This window comes from Pyrgilauda ruficollis, unplaced genomic scaffold (assembly GCF_017590135.1).
Source record: "Pyrgilauda ruficollis isolate IOZ18807 unplaced genomic scaffold, ASM1759013v1 scaffold23, whole genome shotgun sequence".
In the NCBI taxonomy this organism is placed as follows: Eukaryota; Metazoa; Chordata; class Aves; order Passeriformes; family Passeridae; genus Pyrgilauda; species Pyrgilauda ruficollis.
This window is the reverse complement of record NW_024522539.1, coordinates 4,835,051-4,853,052: the sequence shown is the minus strand read 5'-3', so window position 1 is coordinate 4,853,052 and position 18,002 is coordinate 4,835,051. Positions and strand designations below refer to the sequence as shown.

Here is an 18,002-nt window from a genome sequence, read left to right as displayed (position 1 = left end):
AGCGCTGCCGTCCTTCAGGTGGCAAACCCAGCTCTGCTGCTGTAAGAGTAAACAGAAACTGGGCTTTGAGTGCCTGTGAGGGTGAGAAGCCCCTCCCATTTCCAAATCCTGTGCTTTTAAAGTTCATTTTTCATCTGTTAAACAGTGTAGTTACAAGAAACACAGTTCTCTGATGTGGCTGTGATTGGTGTCTTTTTCTTCTCCTTTTAACCACATGTTCCAGCCTGAGCTTTGTGTGTGCCTCTTTTCTACCTGGTTTTGTGTTTCGTAGATCTTTTTTACGGGACCTTTGTGCCCCGTCTCTGTTTCTTCCTTTCAGGTTTCATTTGTTTCCTGTTGCTGCACTTTGGTTTTCCTCTCCTTCCTTTCCTCTCACGATGGAGGCAGTGTGAAGGGAGCAAGGGAAGAAGATGCAACACCTCTGTGGGTGCATCCTGCTGTCCTTGTGCTCAGCTTATCATCCTCTGCTCTCACATCTCACAGCTCCCACTGCCACAGGGTCCTGGGGGGCTCCTGTGAGCTGTGCCACAGATCAGCCTGCCAAGGACAAAATAAAAGGAAAGAAAATTGTAGAATAACATACACTTTTAACTTCCAGCAGCAGTGAGCCTGCAGGAACCCACACTCATAGCTCTGGGCTATCCAGGACCTTGGTGATCCCAGTGGGTTTTGCCAAGTCAGGGTGTTTTATCATTCTGTGATTCACTGCCTGGGTCTGTGCTGATACCAGAGTGCCAGAGGAAGGGATGTGTGTGTGCTCTGCTGGGTATTTGTCAGCTTAGAGCAAGTGATTGTTTGGAAAGCAAATGCTCACAGCAATTAGGCTGAATTGCTCTCTGCAAACACTCTGATTAATTTAGACTTTCTCTGTTTTCAGGGTATCTGCAATTAGATCATTAAGCCTTCAGATTTATTAATTATTGCCATGTATTAGGCAACTTCTCACACTTCTTTTTGAAAGGCATAATCATGGCTAATTTACAAATGGTGAGAGTTTGGATGGTGCTGAGCACTCATTTGGATGTTTACTTTGGATGTTTTTTGGATGTTTTGCATGGGGTTTTTTTGGATGTGAACAAGGGCTTGTGCTGAGAGTGTCTGTCTGTGCCAAGCCCAGTTTCTGGAAGTGCAAAGTGTGTGCCTGAAACTTTGCCCTTGGGCACAGTGATACCTGTGATCATCCTGCTTGCGCTGGTGTGGGAAAGGAATGCACTGAGATAGGAACCTCAGAAAAAGGGGAGTTCAAACAAAAGAAATTCATGTGTCTGGAGGAGTTCAAACAAAAGCAATTTCTATGTCTTGCCATCCTTTTAATGTTAAATTAGGAAATGTTGGAATGGCAGCATAGGAAGAGAATGCTTGGAACCAGAGAGCACCCTGTGACTCTTCTTGTGTCAGAATTGTAGTTTAAAAAAAGGTTTCTTAAACTGTTCTAGCTCCCTCAGTTGTCAGTGCTGAGTCTTGGGGGGCACCTGTCTGCATTAGCAGCTCACACTGCATCTTTCTGGGACCTTGTAAGAAGATTTTATTTGGGTGAAGACTCAGAATGCAAGAAACAATGCTGAGTTGGGGTTGTTTAGCATGCAGAAGAGAAAGCTCCAGGGAGATCTTGGAGCCTCTGCCAGTGCCTAAAGCAGTGTTCACTTGGACTAATTCTTACCAAAGACAATTCTGTGCTTTATATCACATGTCCCTAATGTATGTCACATGGCATTTTGATAGGTTCTTCTCAGTTCCTTCACTTTTTTTTTGTTTTGGTGTTTCTGAAATGTCTTGAATAGAAAGTGCTATATCTGCATCTTTCATTCTGTTAAGTTCAGGCGATTTTTCCCCTCCTTCACCTTCCCTTAAACTGTTTGCACACTTTCTTCACACTTCTTTGGTCTTTTCAGTTTATTGGGTTTTTTGTGGTGTTTTTTTTTTTTTTTTTTTTTTTTTTTTTTTTTTTTTTTTTTTTTTTTTTTTTTTTTTTTTTTTTTTTTTTTTTTTTTTCTTTTTTTTTTTTTTTTTTTTTTTTTTTTTTTTTTTTTTTTTTTTTTTTTTTTTTTTTTATGTTTGTGTGTATTTTTCTTTTTCTGGTTGGTTTTATTTTCCCTTGTAACCTATTGGGACTGCTTGTTTCCAAGCAAAGTTTCATTTCCATCTGGCCATGTAAAACTAGCTGGGGACAAAACTTTCCAAAATCACCTGAATTTCCTGCCAGCAGAATACTTTTTTTTCTGATTTCCCCTTTAAGCCTGGATCTCGGCTGTTTCTCTGCTAGGATGTAGTGGTTTTCCACTTAAAAAGAAAAATGTGTGTTCTATTTTAGAATGTCTTTTACTCCTTGTCGTAAATAACTCCAGTAATTCTATTTCTAGGAAGATTTTCAGATATTTATTCTTTACATGCCTATAAAATAAATCCTTAATTTCCTTCTTCAGATTAAAATTTAGTTTTTTAACCAAAACTTAAGATGGTCTTGGTTATATTTCACACTGCTCTTTGATTTTTTCAAGATTTTAAGGCAATTTGGTGGTCATTTTTATTTATTTATTTATGGAACGAGACTTGTTTCATATGCTACATTTCCAGTAAGTTTGCTCCCATAAAACAGTGTGTGGCTTGAAATTATATTGGGTCTTCTGGGTTTGTCGGGTTATTTTTTCCCTCGTTCTGAAGCAGTGGATGTGATCCACCTCTCGGTAGCTGCTAGAGGGCAGCAGTATCCATTTAAAAACACCTTTAACAGTTTAGTTTCTTGGGCTACTAAACCTTTCTCTGCTGCTCTATCCCAACAACTTTTTGCTCACTGAAAATTCCTCAGGTTTTAGATGATGTCTGGTCTGCCTGTACTCGTTGCTTTTTAGTGTTACTGGAAGAAAATATAAATGAAATTGGTATTATGCAAAGGAATTCCAGGGAGTATCACTGTCAAGATTAATGTTCTTTCTCTCATGGGGGAAGACGCCTAGCTGATGGAATGATTTTTTTTTTAAGAGGTCAACCTTCCTTTTTACTCTTATTTGGTTTGCTTTAGGCTGAGAGATAGATTATCTTGGGTTTTTATATATATTTTGTCCATATGTTTTATTGTGTGAGAACCTGCTTGTTGCACTGCACAATATACAAATTAACCTCAGAGCACCTTGCTTTTCCCATCACAGAGATATTTTCAGGGGGAAAAATTCTCAACTGGCTTTAACAATAATCCATTCCTCTGTTGATACTGCTACAGCTGATGTGAGCGAGACCTTGCTTTCAGAAGAGCCTGCATGCGCATACTTAAAAGTTGTTGATTCAGTTGCCTTCACCAGGAAATGGATGCTAAAAAGCTTTTTTTTTTTATTTTTTTTTTAATTGGTCTGGCTTTTTCAGAAAATTATCCATTTCTGTTGCAGTTAAAAGAAGATTATAAACAAAAACCTCTTTTTTTAGACTGGTTCATCTCTAACATCACCAGGCTCTTTTCAAAAAAAGTTATATTTTTCTGCCTAGATTGTAGATTGTCTCTTATAAATAGCTTTTAATAGACCCAGACATCTTTCTGAGCTTGGATCCAGAAGGCTTCAAGCCTTGAATTCAAATGCAGTCAGTAATTTGCAGTCTGTGCTGTTCATCCCATCAGGAGAGGCTTGCCCACCTGGCCTATTTCTCATTCCCTGTCAACTATTTTGGTCACCTGGATGCAATCTGGGGTGTCTTAAAGGAAACCAGAACCAGACACAGTGAGCAGAGAGCTACGTCAGCATCTTGGGATTGACCTGGGGCAGGCCCTGGAGGCCATGGTGCCATGTCCATCTCTGACATTTCTCCACCAGCCACCCAGCTTCACCCCAGTGACCACCACCAACCCCCAGGTGCTCTGTGTCCCCCCACCCAGGTGGCAGTCCAGCTGCTGGGTGGCACAGAGGTGGCACAGAGGTGCCATCCTGCCGTTTGTATGACGCAGCAGCCATGCTCTTGTGCCGCTTGGGACCGACCTGGGGCAGGCCGTGAGGGCTGTGCTGCCACGTCCATCCCTGGCATTTCTCTGCCAGCTTCACCCCAGTGACCACCACCAACCCCCAGGTGCTCTGTGTCCCCCCACCCAGGTGACAACCCAGCTGCTGGGTGGCACGGAGCTGCCACTCTGTTGTTTGTAGGACCTGGCAGCTGCGCTCCAGTGCCGCTTGGGACCGACCTGGGGCAGGCCCTGGGGGCATGCTGCCACATGCATGCTGACATTTCTCTGCCAGCTTCCCCCCAGTGACGACCACCACCTCCCAGGTGCTCTGTGTCCTACCACCCAGTTGACAATCCAGCTGCTCGGTGGCACGGAGCTGCCAATCCATCATTTGTGGGACCTGGCAGCCGCGCTCCGGTGCCACTGGGGACTGACCTCAGGCAGGCTGTGAGGGCCGTGCTGCCACATCCATGCTGACATTTCTCCACCAGCTTCACCCCAGTGACCACCACCACCTCCCAGGTTCTCTGTGTCCCCCACGTAGGTGACAATCCAGCTGCTGGTGGCCGTTTGTAGGATGTGGCAGCCGTGCCGCCCCATCCCTCACCCGCCTAGTTGAGATGTCACCCCCGTGACAGCCCGACAGGCGAGCGCCGCAGGACCCCCTGCCCCGCCACAATTATTTTCCCTCACAATTAACACCGGTGCTAACTTGACACCTTTCCCTTGTTTGGCTTTTGTAAGCCGCCGTCCCCCTCTCTCTCGCCGTTAATTCGCCGCATTAATATTTTCCGCGGCGCGGGTGCCACCGCTCACCCGTGAAGCCGCTGGAACATTATGGAGCTGTCAAGATAGCGAGGGATTACCCAGGCTGCCTTGCTGGAGTAAGTGACACCACTGAGGCCCCGCTTTGAGATGTTTATTTTGAGAGTAAGCTGACAAGCATGAAGGCCAGATCCCAGAGTGGCAATCTTATTTAATTAAAGGCCTCTTTTTATTATAGCTCCCCCCCACCCCATTTCAATTTTTTTTTTTAAATGTTCAATATATATTTTTATGTAAACAAAATATATTTTCCTTTTATATATTTCATTTTATATATATTCCTTTTTTATATATTCTTTTTACACATATTCCTTTTGTATGTGTATGTTTCCATATAGAAATACATGTAAATATAAAGGAAGAATTTATTAAAAATAAATACGTGAGAATAATCGCTAAAGCCTGGCTCGCATGAGCAATGCTGGGCAGCCCTTCCCTACTCCCCCACCTTTTATTTTCCTTTACTGTATAACAACCTGGAAAGCTTTTCAGAGCCGTAATGCAATTGGGAGGCTTACTTAGCTATAGTCTTCTTGCTTCCCATCCTCAGAGAAAGGGCTTGGAGTTTTCTGCTTGTTGGTATTGAACTTGCTGGCTGTTTGCTTTTATTCTGTATCTCCTGTTTTTCTCTCTCTCTTTTCAGATTTCGTCCTTTTTCATGGGTTTTCTGTGCCAAAAGCAGATGAGTTATGGCCATAAACCACCTGCCTCCATCGTCTCTTCATGCTTTCATTTCATTACTTGCTTTCCTTGTCTTGGCCAGTTGCTATTTCATGCACAGAATAGGTTGTGGGCATTATTATTATTCTTACTTTTAATTATGCAGCTTTGTCCAGCTTACCCTGTGAATAAAAGTCAGAGGATTTTTTGCCTTTTTAAAATCTTTTTGAAGTGACACTAAAGAACTCAAGTGCTGTTATTTCTTAATTCTGCACCTTCTGAGGACTGCTGCCCCCCCACACTGTGGGGCTGTGATCTATCTGTGTGTTCCCACTCCTGGACATTGTGCTGGTTTTAAGCTGGATGCTTTGTATAAGAGTATAATCATAGTTCTGAGAAATTTTTAGGGAACGGTCTAGTCCTAACCCACTGGGAACAATGAAAAGCTGCCCTCTGACTTTCCTGGCTTTCGATCAGGCCCTTATTATTAGTCTCTCTTAGAGGAGAAGAAAAAGAAAATTCTGTTTAAGAAGTCTGCAGCTTTTTTTTTTTTTTAACCAAAAAAAGGTGGTTTTTTTTCAACAATTATTATTCAGAAAAAGGATCAACTGCAGACAGTGTTTGAAAGCCAACTGGTATTTTCCTTCTGGGAGTGAAGCACACTTTATGCACAGAATGGACCAAGTTCTACAACTCTTCCCTTTTGAAATTAATGCAGAATAAAAACTTTCTATAATTCTTAGAAATATGTCTGTCTCCCAGGAGCACAGTTCTTTACAGTGCTGCCTAATTCCAAATAGATGCTTACACGTGATTGTTTTTTCTTGAGTTTAAGTCTGTCTTCACATAACACTGATGAGAGCTTTGGATGTTTAAATATGGATTTTTCACATCCTCACAGGTGCACCAAATCATTGGCAAGACTGGGTATTGCTCTTAGGCTGGGTTATCCTGGACTGCCGTGTGTTTGTCGGGCCAGTGGGAACCAGGGAGGACAGGTTCAGATTATTTCTGACTCTGAAGTCTGCTGTAGAAATCAGTCTTTTCCTCCAGCAGCCCTCGCTGCAGGCTGGGGCCAGCCAGGACCACCACCTTAGCTGTTACCCTTCTAGTGAAATTGAACTGTTAGGGGGGAAGTTTAATTCCAACTATCACGTACAATACAGAAAATACTGGATATGACAGGTGAATGGCACCTAGGCTCAGTTAATTGTAGATGCTGCTATATCTTAGTTTGATTTTTCCCCTTTATTTTCAGCCTGTGAAGATTATTTTTTTTTTTTTTTTTTTTTTTTTTTTAAAACCCCATTAAAAAAATAAAAAAACCCCCCTGCAAAGCCCATATAAATAACTAAATCAACCGTCCTCTAGTTAAATCCTCCCTGTGCCTTGTTCCCCCTCTTTCCCGGTGTCCTGCACGGTGGTTGGTGTTAGTGCAGATGCCACCAGTTTAATAACAATAATAAAAAGTTGATTCCCTCTTCTGTTTTCCTTTGACAGATGCAAGTGTTTCTATTGCTGCCGAGTGGCACGAGCCTCATGCTCTGTCCATGGACATCTGCTCCATAAAAACAGGGGACATTATTGCTGTGGCAAATTGTGCCACTTGGATTGAAAAACGTGATACCTGGACAGTGCTTGTTTTTACAGAGTCTGTTCTCTGTGTGTTTTTGTCCTGAGCTGATGAATAACGTTGCTGTTTTTTTCACTGAAACCTCAAATTGTGTTTTAAGTAAATTGGCAAAGTGACACCAGTGATGAAATCCTGACGGGTATTTTAGCTATTGTTACTGGTTTCCTTGGAGCTCCTATCCCAGTTACGATGCTTTGGAGTTTGGGTCCTTTGAATATATTCCTAGTCACAGGATCACTTTTTCTCTTTTCTACTGTGTCATTAGTTGGCCTGTAAATAGTGCTTCAGTGCTGCTTCTGTTTGCTCTTTTACCACATTAAAATTTTAACAGAGTTGTTAAACAACAATTAATGTTCTTAAGAATAAAACAGCAGAGATCAAGCAAACAATGAAGATTTTTTTGTTGCCTGCTTTCAGGCAACTTTCTGGTTCTGTCTGTAGATTTCCTGTATGAATGAGCAGTTTTTATATAGGTAATTAAGTATATACATGTATCTGTAATTACAATTAACTGTTCTTAATTATTTTATGAAAATATAGTTTAAGATTATGGAATTGCATATGGTGCTGATGCTAATTTATTTTTTAATTATCACAGGTACAAGTGACCCGTATGTGAAGTTTAAACTGAATGGCAAAACTCTTTACAAAAGTAAGGTAGTCTACAAGAACCTCAACCCAGTTTGGGATGAAACTGTTGTCCTGCCCATACAGACCCTCGATCAAAACCTCTGGATCAAGGTAAGTTTCCGTCTCAGATTTTTGAAAGACTGCCCAATATTTTTTTAAGCAATTATTTTCAACTTTAGAAACATACTGATTTTTATTCGCTGTAGCAGCACGGCATAAAACACAATCCGGTTTAAGAGCTTCAGCAATTTCAAATTAAAATGCACATATGTCTTTCCCAGATTTTACTTGCATGTTTTGCTTTCCGTCTGCAAAAACCTAAGTTTGAAATAAAACTCCTTGACTGGATCTGTTTAAAGCCGTGGAGCTGAATTCTGCTCTCTCTCTCCCTCTCTCCCCCCGTGCTTGTGCAAACTCAGGGAAACCAAGGGCATTTTCAGAAGCACGTTTTAGGAGTGCAATTTGGCCAGGCTGCGCAGAATTATTACCTGGGATGCAGCTGTGACAAGTAGCAAAGCCTTTTCTGGTTATGAGTTACGTTACAGTTACCAGAACCACAAGCTACCAGTTGTGAGCACTAATTGCTAAAACATCTGTAAGCACAAGTACCTGATTTTTGTGCAGCGTTTCATTATGCTGTCGTGTGGAGTATAAAGGAGCAGGCACAATCCATAGCAGCACACATGTCTCTGTTTACATAATATTAAGAAGATACTTTCAAAATGCTGGTTAAATATTTAGCTAAAAATACAAATTAAAGCAGGGAGATGGAAAGTGATCCCTGAATTATATCTAAGCTTTGATCTTTCAAATACAAAATTGAACTGAAAGGGCTTAAAATATCTCTTCTTTCATCGCTTGGGATAAAACTGGCTTATGATGTGAAAATTGGAAATATTTGTCTTATTTTGCCACCAGGTGTACGATCGTGATTTAACCTCTTCAGACTTCATGGGTTCGGCATCTGTGGCGCTCACTGAACTTGAACTCAATAGGTAACAGTTAATTTAATTAAAGGTTATTAATGCAGCTTAATTGAGAAACAGAGGGAAGGGGTGAAATGCTTTTTTTCTGGCTTGGAATTTTTCAATTAGTGAAAACTTATTTTTGATAAAAGAGTAGGGTTTTCAAAAGAAATCATTTGAGATAAATCTTCTGCACACATTTCTATCCAGCGTTATGCACTGGATTCAAATTCAGCCAGGACAGAGCCCAGTTCAGGGACTAAGAATTTCGGTGTGCAGCATTGCTTAGGGAGAGCCACGCCAGGACAATTTGTGGAGGTGGAAGAAGGAAGAAGAAGAGAAGGTTTGGGACCCCGTGGGGTGCCTTTCTCTGGGGCTGAGGAGATTTTGCCCGGTTGCCAGTGCCCCTTTTCCAGCCTCCCCCTCATCCATCCCTGCCTGCAGCAGCTGCATCTGGCCCTGATTTAGTGCCGAGGCAAGCCCTGTGCCTTTTGTCTGCTGCTGCTGCTTGGGCTCCTTGTGGAGCTGGAAGCCAGGAATTCAAGTTTTAGTTGTTTCTTTTATACTCCCTTGCTGCGCGATGACTTTTTTTGGGGGGGAAAATGAGTTCTCCCTGTGTGGGAGGTGTTGTAGCTCCCGTGGCTGTTGTATCTGAATTTCTAGAAATGTTAATTTGTCCATGAGATAGTGCCACCAGGTAAATACCAGGATTCCTGTTTTCAGCAAGGGAACAGTCATGGAGGGGGTTTAAAAGCAGGCAGAATAAATATCTCTGGAGTCAAATGCAAACCATTAATATTAGAAGATTCACTTGGATGAGTTTCCCTGTCACTCTTCTTTTCTGTGTAGTGGAGGTAGTAGTAACTTAATTCAGTGTGTACCTGCATATGGAGAGTTATGAGTAGTGAGCAGTGCTATAGGAGCACTGTGCTGCATTATTAAAAGGGGGGTGTATTTTGTCAGAACCAAGAAAGAACTCTCCAGATTTCCCATTTTAACATTTAAACTCAATATTGGGAATTTCAGACAAGAAGCTGAAATTTGCACAGCTCAGCCTGACCTTTAATAATCAACTCGAGTTAACTGGAGTCAATAAATGCACAACTTCTTTGTTTTTCTTTTTTTTTGTTGCCTTGTAGAACTACTGAACAGGTTTTAAAACTGGAAGATCCCAACAGTTTAGAAGATGACATGGGAGTGATTGTATTAAACTTGAGTCTAGCAGTCAAGCAAGGAGACTTCAAGAGAAATGTAAGTGGCTTAGGAAATCAAATTTATAGCTGGAATTTGTAGGGGGTAGAAAAGAAGAGCTGGCATAATCTCATTTACTGGGAAATGCCACCTTTATTTTCATCCTCTGAGACTCAATATTGAAATCGAGATAGAGCATAACTTCAAAAAAAAAAAAGCGTTGTATTTAGCTGAGTTATAGTTGTGTAGACATTTGTAGCTGGATGCTTCTGTCTTGTCACTGTGGTGTGCTCTGTGTCCAGCACTGCAATGGGCAGGTTGAAGAAAAGCTTTTATAGTTCCTTTTTTTTTTTTTTTTTTAGCAACAATGAAACAACTTATCCATGTGAAATCTAAAAACTGAGCATGAATTATAAGACTTAAACTGCCCCAGTCCTGTGGAGGAGCACCAGGCTGAGAGGAGGTGGTTGCTTGTAAAACCCTGATCTTCCCACTGACAGTTTCTTCACTGAGTTAATTGAACTTGGCTCCTGATGCAGAAATGTAGTGATGTTAGAAATGCAGAGAAGCTGGGCGGAGACTGGGAATACTATAACTGAAGCTGAAAGTTTTTTTTTAATTTCAGGTCCTACATGTGCCTTTTTTGCTTCTATTTTTAAAATTTTCTCCTAGTGTTTTATACAGCGTGTACAGCACACAAATATTGGTGAACTAATCCTGCTCCTGGCCAGCAAGGGGTGGAGAATACCCAAGATCAGGCAGTTACTTGGACTGTCTTAAAAACCAGACCTAGTTTTAAATGTGTGTAATACATATTAAGAGAAAATATTTCTACAAGTTTTCTGCAAAGTCAAGTATGAAACTTGCTGTTTACAGCACTTTAGTGAATTATAGGTATGGAATTCCAGCCTGAATGGGATAATTTATAAAAACATAAATGCTTCAAGGGGCTGGAAAGCAAAATGAGAAGAAGCTAATATGGAATATCTGCTGTTCATTATTTATTTTTCAAATAGATGCCTTTTTGAGAATTGTAAAGCCTTAACTAATAACAAAGTAATGATAGAGTTAATTTTACTTCACTATGTGATTATTTGAAAGCTTAATGACAATATTTAAAATAATGGTATATTTATATATGTCTATAATATGAGGTGGGTTTTATTTGGAATGTGAACTCCCCTCTAACTTGTACAATAAGCATTGTTGGCATGTGTTACTGAATTGCAGGAAGAGGTGAAGCAAAAATGTAAAGTTACTTTAGCAAAAAAGTCAGTTTAGTCAGATGAACCTCAGGAATTCTATGACTTTTTATTAAGGCCTGGGCTAAAGTGGACCTAGCCAGTGAAACAAAACTTATTGGTTTAAGTAGCAGCTTTTGGTACTCTTGGGTGCTTAGTTAACATTCAGAATGTAGATGATAGAAGAGCTGGTTCACACTGTAATTTTTTTAAAAGACAATGTTTTAAGCCCTCATATTTCAAATGCAGATTGCTCAGCCATTTCCAAAGGAGTCAGAACAGTGAAATAGCTCTGTCCACATTAGCACTTAACAGCAAGATGATTTTTTCCCCCTTTTTAAATTAGCTTACTGTAGAACCAGATGGCACCAAAAGTATAAGCCATGTTTCTTACTAATGGCTCTGGGTCCCTCCACTTTTTATTCTCAATTACTTTTTTTTTTATTGCCTCTTTTTTTTGCTGCAATGCAGGTATTTTGAGTTTGTTGATTGTTATGTTCCATGAAGCAGGGAAGGTAGATGGAGATGTAGTTGTAGATTTAGCCCTCTATTTTGTAATAGGTTTTTCTAACTCATTTGACAAGCTTCTGTTTGAATTATTTAACTAACCACTTTCCCCATTTTGTTCCTTACCTGTTCCCTTTCCCTGGATTCTCTTTGGTACAATAATGGGGACTCATGAACAGAGATGGTCAAGTCGAAAGAAAAGAACTTCATCCAAGGTAATACTTTTTTTTTTTACTTAAAGAAAATGAAGGTCCCCTCCCAAAATCTGTGCCCTCCTCTGAAACAGTCTAAACAAAGGAAAACTCATAAGTGTAGAGGCAACCTGTCACAATATGATGGCTGTGGTAACCTTTGCTTTTTTGATTTTTCTATTCATTGTGATGGGAAATTGCTGTTGTTTTCTAATTGTAGGTGCCGTGGTAGGGTCTAGTGGCAAGTGAATGTAAGACCCCATTCACAAAGAGCTGTAGAAAGAGAGAAAAACTTTCTGTACAAAAGAAAGGGGTGTAAATTTAACCAAAATGAGAGGAGTTGTGGAGGGTTTGAGTTGTTTCAGAACACCTGGACGGTGGTTGGTGTGCGAGTTGAACGAGGCTCTCCTGGATCCCCGTCTGTCTTTGGGGCTGCCTCTCACCATGGGTGGAATTTTGTGGGGCAGTATTTCTTCTGGTTGCCCCTGTGGATTTTGAAATTCCTTTTGTTCTTGGGATGGAGGCTGAGCAGGGAGTTTTCATTACCTCCATTGTAACAGGATTTCCAAGATTTGTGTGTCACCACATGTCCGTGTAACTTGCTTCCCTTGGTCTCCTGTAGGATCCCTGCAGGCTTCCATTACTTTTATATTCCTGTATCATTTTTGCATTAGATTTTAACTTGTTCAGGAAACAGACTGTGGCTTTTTATGTGTTCTGTAAAGCTTTAATTTGCTATTGAGTAAATAACAATGATATAGACACTGCAAGCCCCAGTACCCAGCTTGAGAGTTGTATAGTCTCAGTCTCTGAAAAGCAGAATTTGGCTCTTAAGATGAGTGTGTTCTCATGATATTTTCCCTCTGTAACTATCGGTTTGTGCCTAAATAAATTGAATCATTAACCTCCTCTTGTTTTATTCATTACAACTGTGGTGTGCTGTGTAGAGGAGCCAACCATCTCAGGTACTGTGCCAGCAAGAATGTTTTTGTCAATAGAAGAAGTGCAAAGTACAGCCTTTGGAGCCCTGATTGCAGGGATAATGCAGTGCTTGGAGCAGAGAGCTGCCAGGAATGCCTGAATGCCACATGATAGATATTGATGGAATAACTGAAGAGCCTATCACTTCAGTTTTTAACTAAAACTCTGGAAATGACTGTGCTCTGGCTCGGTCAGTGTTGCTTGATCCCCAATTTTCTCCCACAGCTGTCTCTGGATGCCGGTTGGCTTTCGGACCTGGGAAAGAGAGTTGGGTTTTTAAACTCAGGTTCTTTTCCTTCAGAACAGCCAAAATTCTGTTTTGGTTGCTATTACTGGAAGTTTTGGGGTGGTTGTTTTTCCATTTGTTTAGGGTTTTTTGGTTTGGTTTTTCTTTTTGCTTTTACACAATATCTCATTGCCTTTTATATATTTTTTTTGCATACATGTTTTTGGACATTTAGCTGTCAGCCTTTCAGCTCTCAAGGCTCTGTCTTGTGCCTTACCACCTTTCAAAATAAAATTAAGAGATGCTGAAGTGTGGTGCTGATTTAGGAGACATGAAAGTATTGTTTAAAAGGAAAAAATCTTCAACCCTGTGCTCTGTTCTGTTCCAGTCACTAGAGGGTAGGAGAGCTTCAATTCTTCCTAGGGAAGACACAGTTCATGCTCCAGTGTGATCTCTAAAGAAAACCTCTGTGACCATCCAAAGGCAGTAAAAAATATTTCCCAGCATGCGCTGGAAAAAATCTGACAAAGCAGTATTTCCTGGTTTATTGATTCTGCTACTGCACTAAAACACTAGTACTGTACATCAATAACCATCTTTAGTTAGGAAACTCTGCTCTGTGGAAGCAGTACTAGCAGTTTGTGGCAGAACATAAAGGCTAGGAAGAAAAATTGTGTGCATGGGGAATATAGGTGTCTAGGGAAGGCACAAGAGGTTATGGAAGAATAGCCAGAGAGTATGATGGGGTAGAAAACAATGTTGCTGGACGAGATAAAGATACAGGAATAAGGAGTGCAGGGGAAATGGAGAGAGCTCTGTAATGGGTACACAGTCTTGGCTGTTTTTTGGCTCCTGAGCTGACTCTGGTTGGGTGTTGTAGGGGGAAAACACAGTATACTTTCCATTTGAGCAACAGCTAAATTTCCTCTCTCCAGGTTTAGGCAAATAAAAGTTTTCTATTGGAAATAGTTTTCCTGGATTTTTTTTTTTAATGTGCTGAACTGCAGCTGACCCCCATTGTAATATTTAGCTTTTCCTCTTCTATAAATACAGGGAAAATGATTTATTTTAAGGATGGACAAAATGAATATAACTTTCACAGCTGTTTTTTAATCTGTATTGCCTACATGAAAGAAATCTGATTATCCTCTAATTTGACCATTTTGTGTTGTCTTAATGCAGATTTGGCACATCAGTGTCCTAAATGAGTCTTTTCACATTAATCACGGGATTCTTGCTGACTTCCCAAATTTACCCCAAATGTTGATGGCATTGATACCTGTTGCAGCTCCATGTCAGACTGGCAGCAGGGCTCATGTGAGCTGTTGTGGATACTGTGCTCTCTTCATGTGTGTTCTCTGAGCTCCCTTGCTTTTTGGAGAAAGAGCTGCATTTCAGACAGCAGCAAAAACAGCATCAGCACAAGATCTCCAGTCCAGCTCCAGTAGCCTCATGGTCATTACAGGGAGTATGCAGGAAGGATTCCAGCAACTCAGTATGGTCTTTTAAATCATTTTGGAGCAAGAGCTGTTGAACTGCATGATTTAGGTGTCTCTTGATTATTACACAGTATATATTTTTCACTGCTGCTGGAAGGGAATCATTGCATATTTGGGCAGATTCCCCAGACATGGGCAGCACATTCAGATCCCTCATTTTTCATGGGAGCTGAGAACAGCATTGTCCTCCGTGGGAGCTGTTTTCAAGAGCATGGCTTTCTTCTTTTCCTCGTGGAGGGTGGCATTGCAAAGGGAAGAGGATGCTGTTAGGCAGCATTAATATATTCACTCATATCTGTGTATTGACATGCTCTCCTCTCTGTTCTGCTTTCCTTTCTGGGGCACAGAGGGAGTTGGTAGCTCTATGCTGCAGCCCAGCATGCTGATGCTCAGTACCCTTGTTTGTCCTGGGTGGCTTGAGTCTCACCCTGAGTGCCCTGCACGCTCTTTCCAGCATTTGTACAGCTGAATAACCTTTAAGTGTTGAACATCCAGGAGGCAGATAAGCAGGTCTGCTTGGGGTGGATTGACCTGCAGCAGTTCAGTCCTGAAACAAAAGCGACGGAATTGCCACCTTGATAGCTTAAGCTGATTGAATAAATTGGCTGAAAGGCTGACCGGACCCAAGGGCTCCTCAAGCATCTCATCGCAGGGGAAAATCCCTCACTCTCCTTTCATTTTTTTTTTTCTGTTCCTGTGTGGGCTGTTAGGTTTCATTTTTGTCTGCCTCATTGTGTTTGGCTCTCTCCCCCAATCCCCCGTGGGCAGCGCGGAGCGCGGGGACTCGCTCGCCACAGGGTCACACGTCGTGGTGCCAATCTCGTGTTGGTTCACTTGCCTTTCCCACTGCCCTCTCCTCTTTCCCAGGGGGAAACTGCCTCTGCAGAAATGGTTTCTCTGCCTAATGAGGAGAGGTCCAAAGAGTCCTCCTATTTGTGTGTTGTTGTTTTCTCAAATGGCAAATTACGTGGCCCAGTTTTGACGTTGACCTCTTCACAGGGATTGCAGCAGGCTTTCTGTTGTCCTGTCTCATCCTTTTAAATGAAAGATGGGAGAGATGGGCTCACTTCACACTTGGCCACCTCGCCGTGTCATTTAAATGTACAATTTTTCTGCATCTCTTTATTGCTTCAAAAACAAGTTTGAACTTGGGGCATGTATGTGTGCGTCAGGAAAAGAGACAGATTTGAAAGCAGCCCTGATGCACCAAAGGGGATTTGCTTGGTGCCTATAGAGGGAGATTATGGACAAATGGAGTTATCAGGGAGACTGGAGCTCCTAAAGGATTTTGTGAAGCTAGGTCAATGAGCCGGTTCTTTCCCCTCCAAAGCTCTGTCATTCTTGTTCAGCTCCTGTATTTGGCTCTGTGAAGGCAGAATATAGCCCACCTGCTCATTCTTCTTTTTTAAACCAGAACCAGAAAGTGATAAAAAATTAAAAGTTGATGTGAGAAACTTTTATATTCATTTTGAAACCAGGAACAAGATTTTGAGAGTGGTGATGTGAACACTGATTTTTAATTTTTCTGTTGAGAGCTATGGGATGCTTTCTGGGTAAATTTTTCTCCCTTTCTAAGCAGCTGGGAGAAGAACCATCTTCTGGTCCTTTTGTGGCAGGATCCTGTTCTATGACCGGGCCATACTTTTGCTTCAGAGATTACTCTTTACCTATCTGATGAGTTACAGTCCCAAAATCTGCAGTGGACATGGGTTCTTAAACTGAAAAATCATGTAGTTAGCTCTAAGGAATAAGGATCTCTGGATATTTTAGTGCTTATTGTCTGTTTTTTGTTGCTTTTTTTTTTTCCCCCTGGCTGGCTTGTTTGAGGGATGTCTTTAGTTCCAGTTTTTATCCATTTTACAGCAGCGAACTGCTCATAAAGGCAACCTTTATGGTGTTACTGCTTATATGCACACAGAGCCCAGCCAAAATCAGAGCTCTAGGATGTCTAGAGACAACCCTCAAATTTTGCTCTCAAGGCTACCTCGATTTCAGAAACGATGAGGGGAAGGAATAAGCAAGTTTGTCCAATGCCTTGTGCTTGGGACATGTGCCAGCTTCCCTCATAAATCATGTGTTTTTTAATTTCCAGGCACCTTTACTTGGGTCTGGGATGTAGCCAGAGTGTGAGCAGGGAGCTTACAGGAAAATATAGCAGGAGAGGCCTGAAGGACCTGGCATCCAGTGTGGAAGCCCAGCTGGAAAGGGCTCAGGTTCAGCTGGGGAGGAGCTGCAGTACCCAAGTCTGGAGGCATCAGTAGCCTGGGAGGTAACAGCAAAAGGAAGAGCTGAATAGATAAAACACTTCAAAATTGTTACTGATTAAGCAGTTGTGTCCTCATTTCCTGGCCAGTTTGGACCAGAGCTTTGGCTTTTCTGGTCTCTTTGTGAAGGCAGGTTAGGAGGCTGGTTGGAGGCAAGGAAGAGTATTTGGGGTTTTTTTTTCAGTGCTTGTTTGCCTGAGTAACTTTGTTGGACTAAAGGCTGTGCTCCTCTGTGCTCTGCTCTGCAATAGTTTTGCCAACTCAGAGGGAGGCTGTGAAGTTGAATCAATTAGCTCTGTGTAAATCAGTTTGAAATGAGTAGGTGTGGGGTATCAGAGAGGAGGTAAGTCTAAAATAAATAAGGCAATATCATTTTCTTGTCACCTGGGAGGCATTTTCCATAGTGCAGACTTCCCTAGGCAGCACTAAAGTTGACTCATTGAAGGCCTGGGTCTGTGGGTCTACCACACATCTGATTTTCCCCAGACGTGCTTCCTTCCAGAAACTGTGAGTGGAATCTGAGACACTGCCTGTTTCACTGGGGTTTCCATCAGGGTGGTCAGAGGAACAGCCTGCCAAATACCTGGGGAGGCTGGAGAGGTGGCCACAGAGCAAGCACAGAGGGGCTCTTTGGTGCTGCGAGGCACAGGAAATGTGCCAGACCTGCTGAGCAGACTCTGTGGGGGCGACCTGGGCATGTCCAGGAAATCCAAAGCATTCCTCATGTGCTGTGTCTTGCAGGGGTGTAAGACAAGCAGCCTTCCCATGCTCAGTTTGGAGAGAGCCCTGTGCCAGTGGCAGGGCTGGAATGGGGGAACTGGGAAGCTGTGGGAGCCGTGGAGCCTGTGTGGAGCTGCTGCAGGTCAGCACGGTGCCCTGAACCATTTGCAAACATCTTGGCTCCACTGTGCAGTGGGATGCTCTCAAGTGATGCTGGATCTCATGCAGGTCCTGTTAGCTGGAGACCAGCACAGCCCTGTTCTGAGAGGAGCACAGAGCAGCTGCACAGCCAGAGAAGGGGGTGCACGAGGCTCTTTGCTTGGGGCCACCTGTTTTGGGAGGTCAGGGTTGGTGCATTGCAATGTGTTCCAGTAATCCTGAGTGCAGGTGCTGATTTTTCCAGGGGCTGTGTGGGATCCAGGCTGGTTTGGGTACCTCCCAACAGTCCTTTGAACTGTCAAGTCAGCAGCTACAAGGGTGGGGTTATGTGTGCTGTAGAGCTGGGGTAGGAAGGTCCCCAGCGCTGAGTGACTCCCTGAAATAC

At 42.2% G+C, this 18,002-nt stretch overlaps 1 protein-coding gene across 1 annotated transcript in view; it reads left to right on the top strand.

Moving 5' to 3' along the window:
* MCTP2 (multiple C2 and transmembrane domain containing 2) overlaps positions 1-18,002 on the top strand; it is a 117,938-nt gene that overhangs the window by 26,228 nt on the left and 73,708 nt on the right. The window contains exons 6-9 of the mRNA XM_041469302.1: positions 7,642-7,784; positions 8,592-8,668; positions 9,778-9,889; positions 11,757-11,792. Coding sequence (XP_041325236.1) covers positions 7,642-7,784; positions 8,592-8,668; positions 9,778-9,889; positions 11,757-11,792 — 368 coding nt within the window. The remainder of the gene's footprint in view (positions 1-7,641; positions 7,785-8,591; positions 8,669-9,777; positions 9,890-11,756; positions 11,793-18,002) is intronic.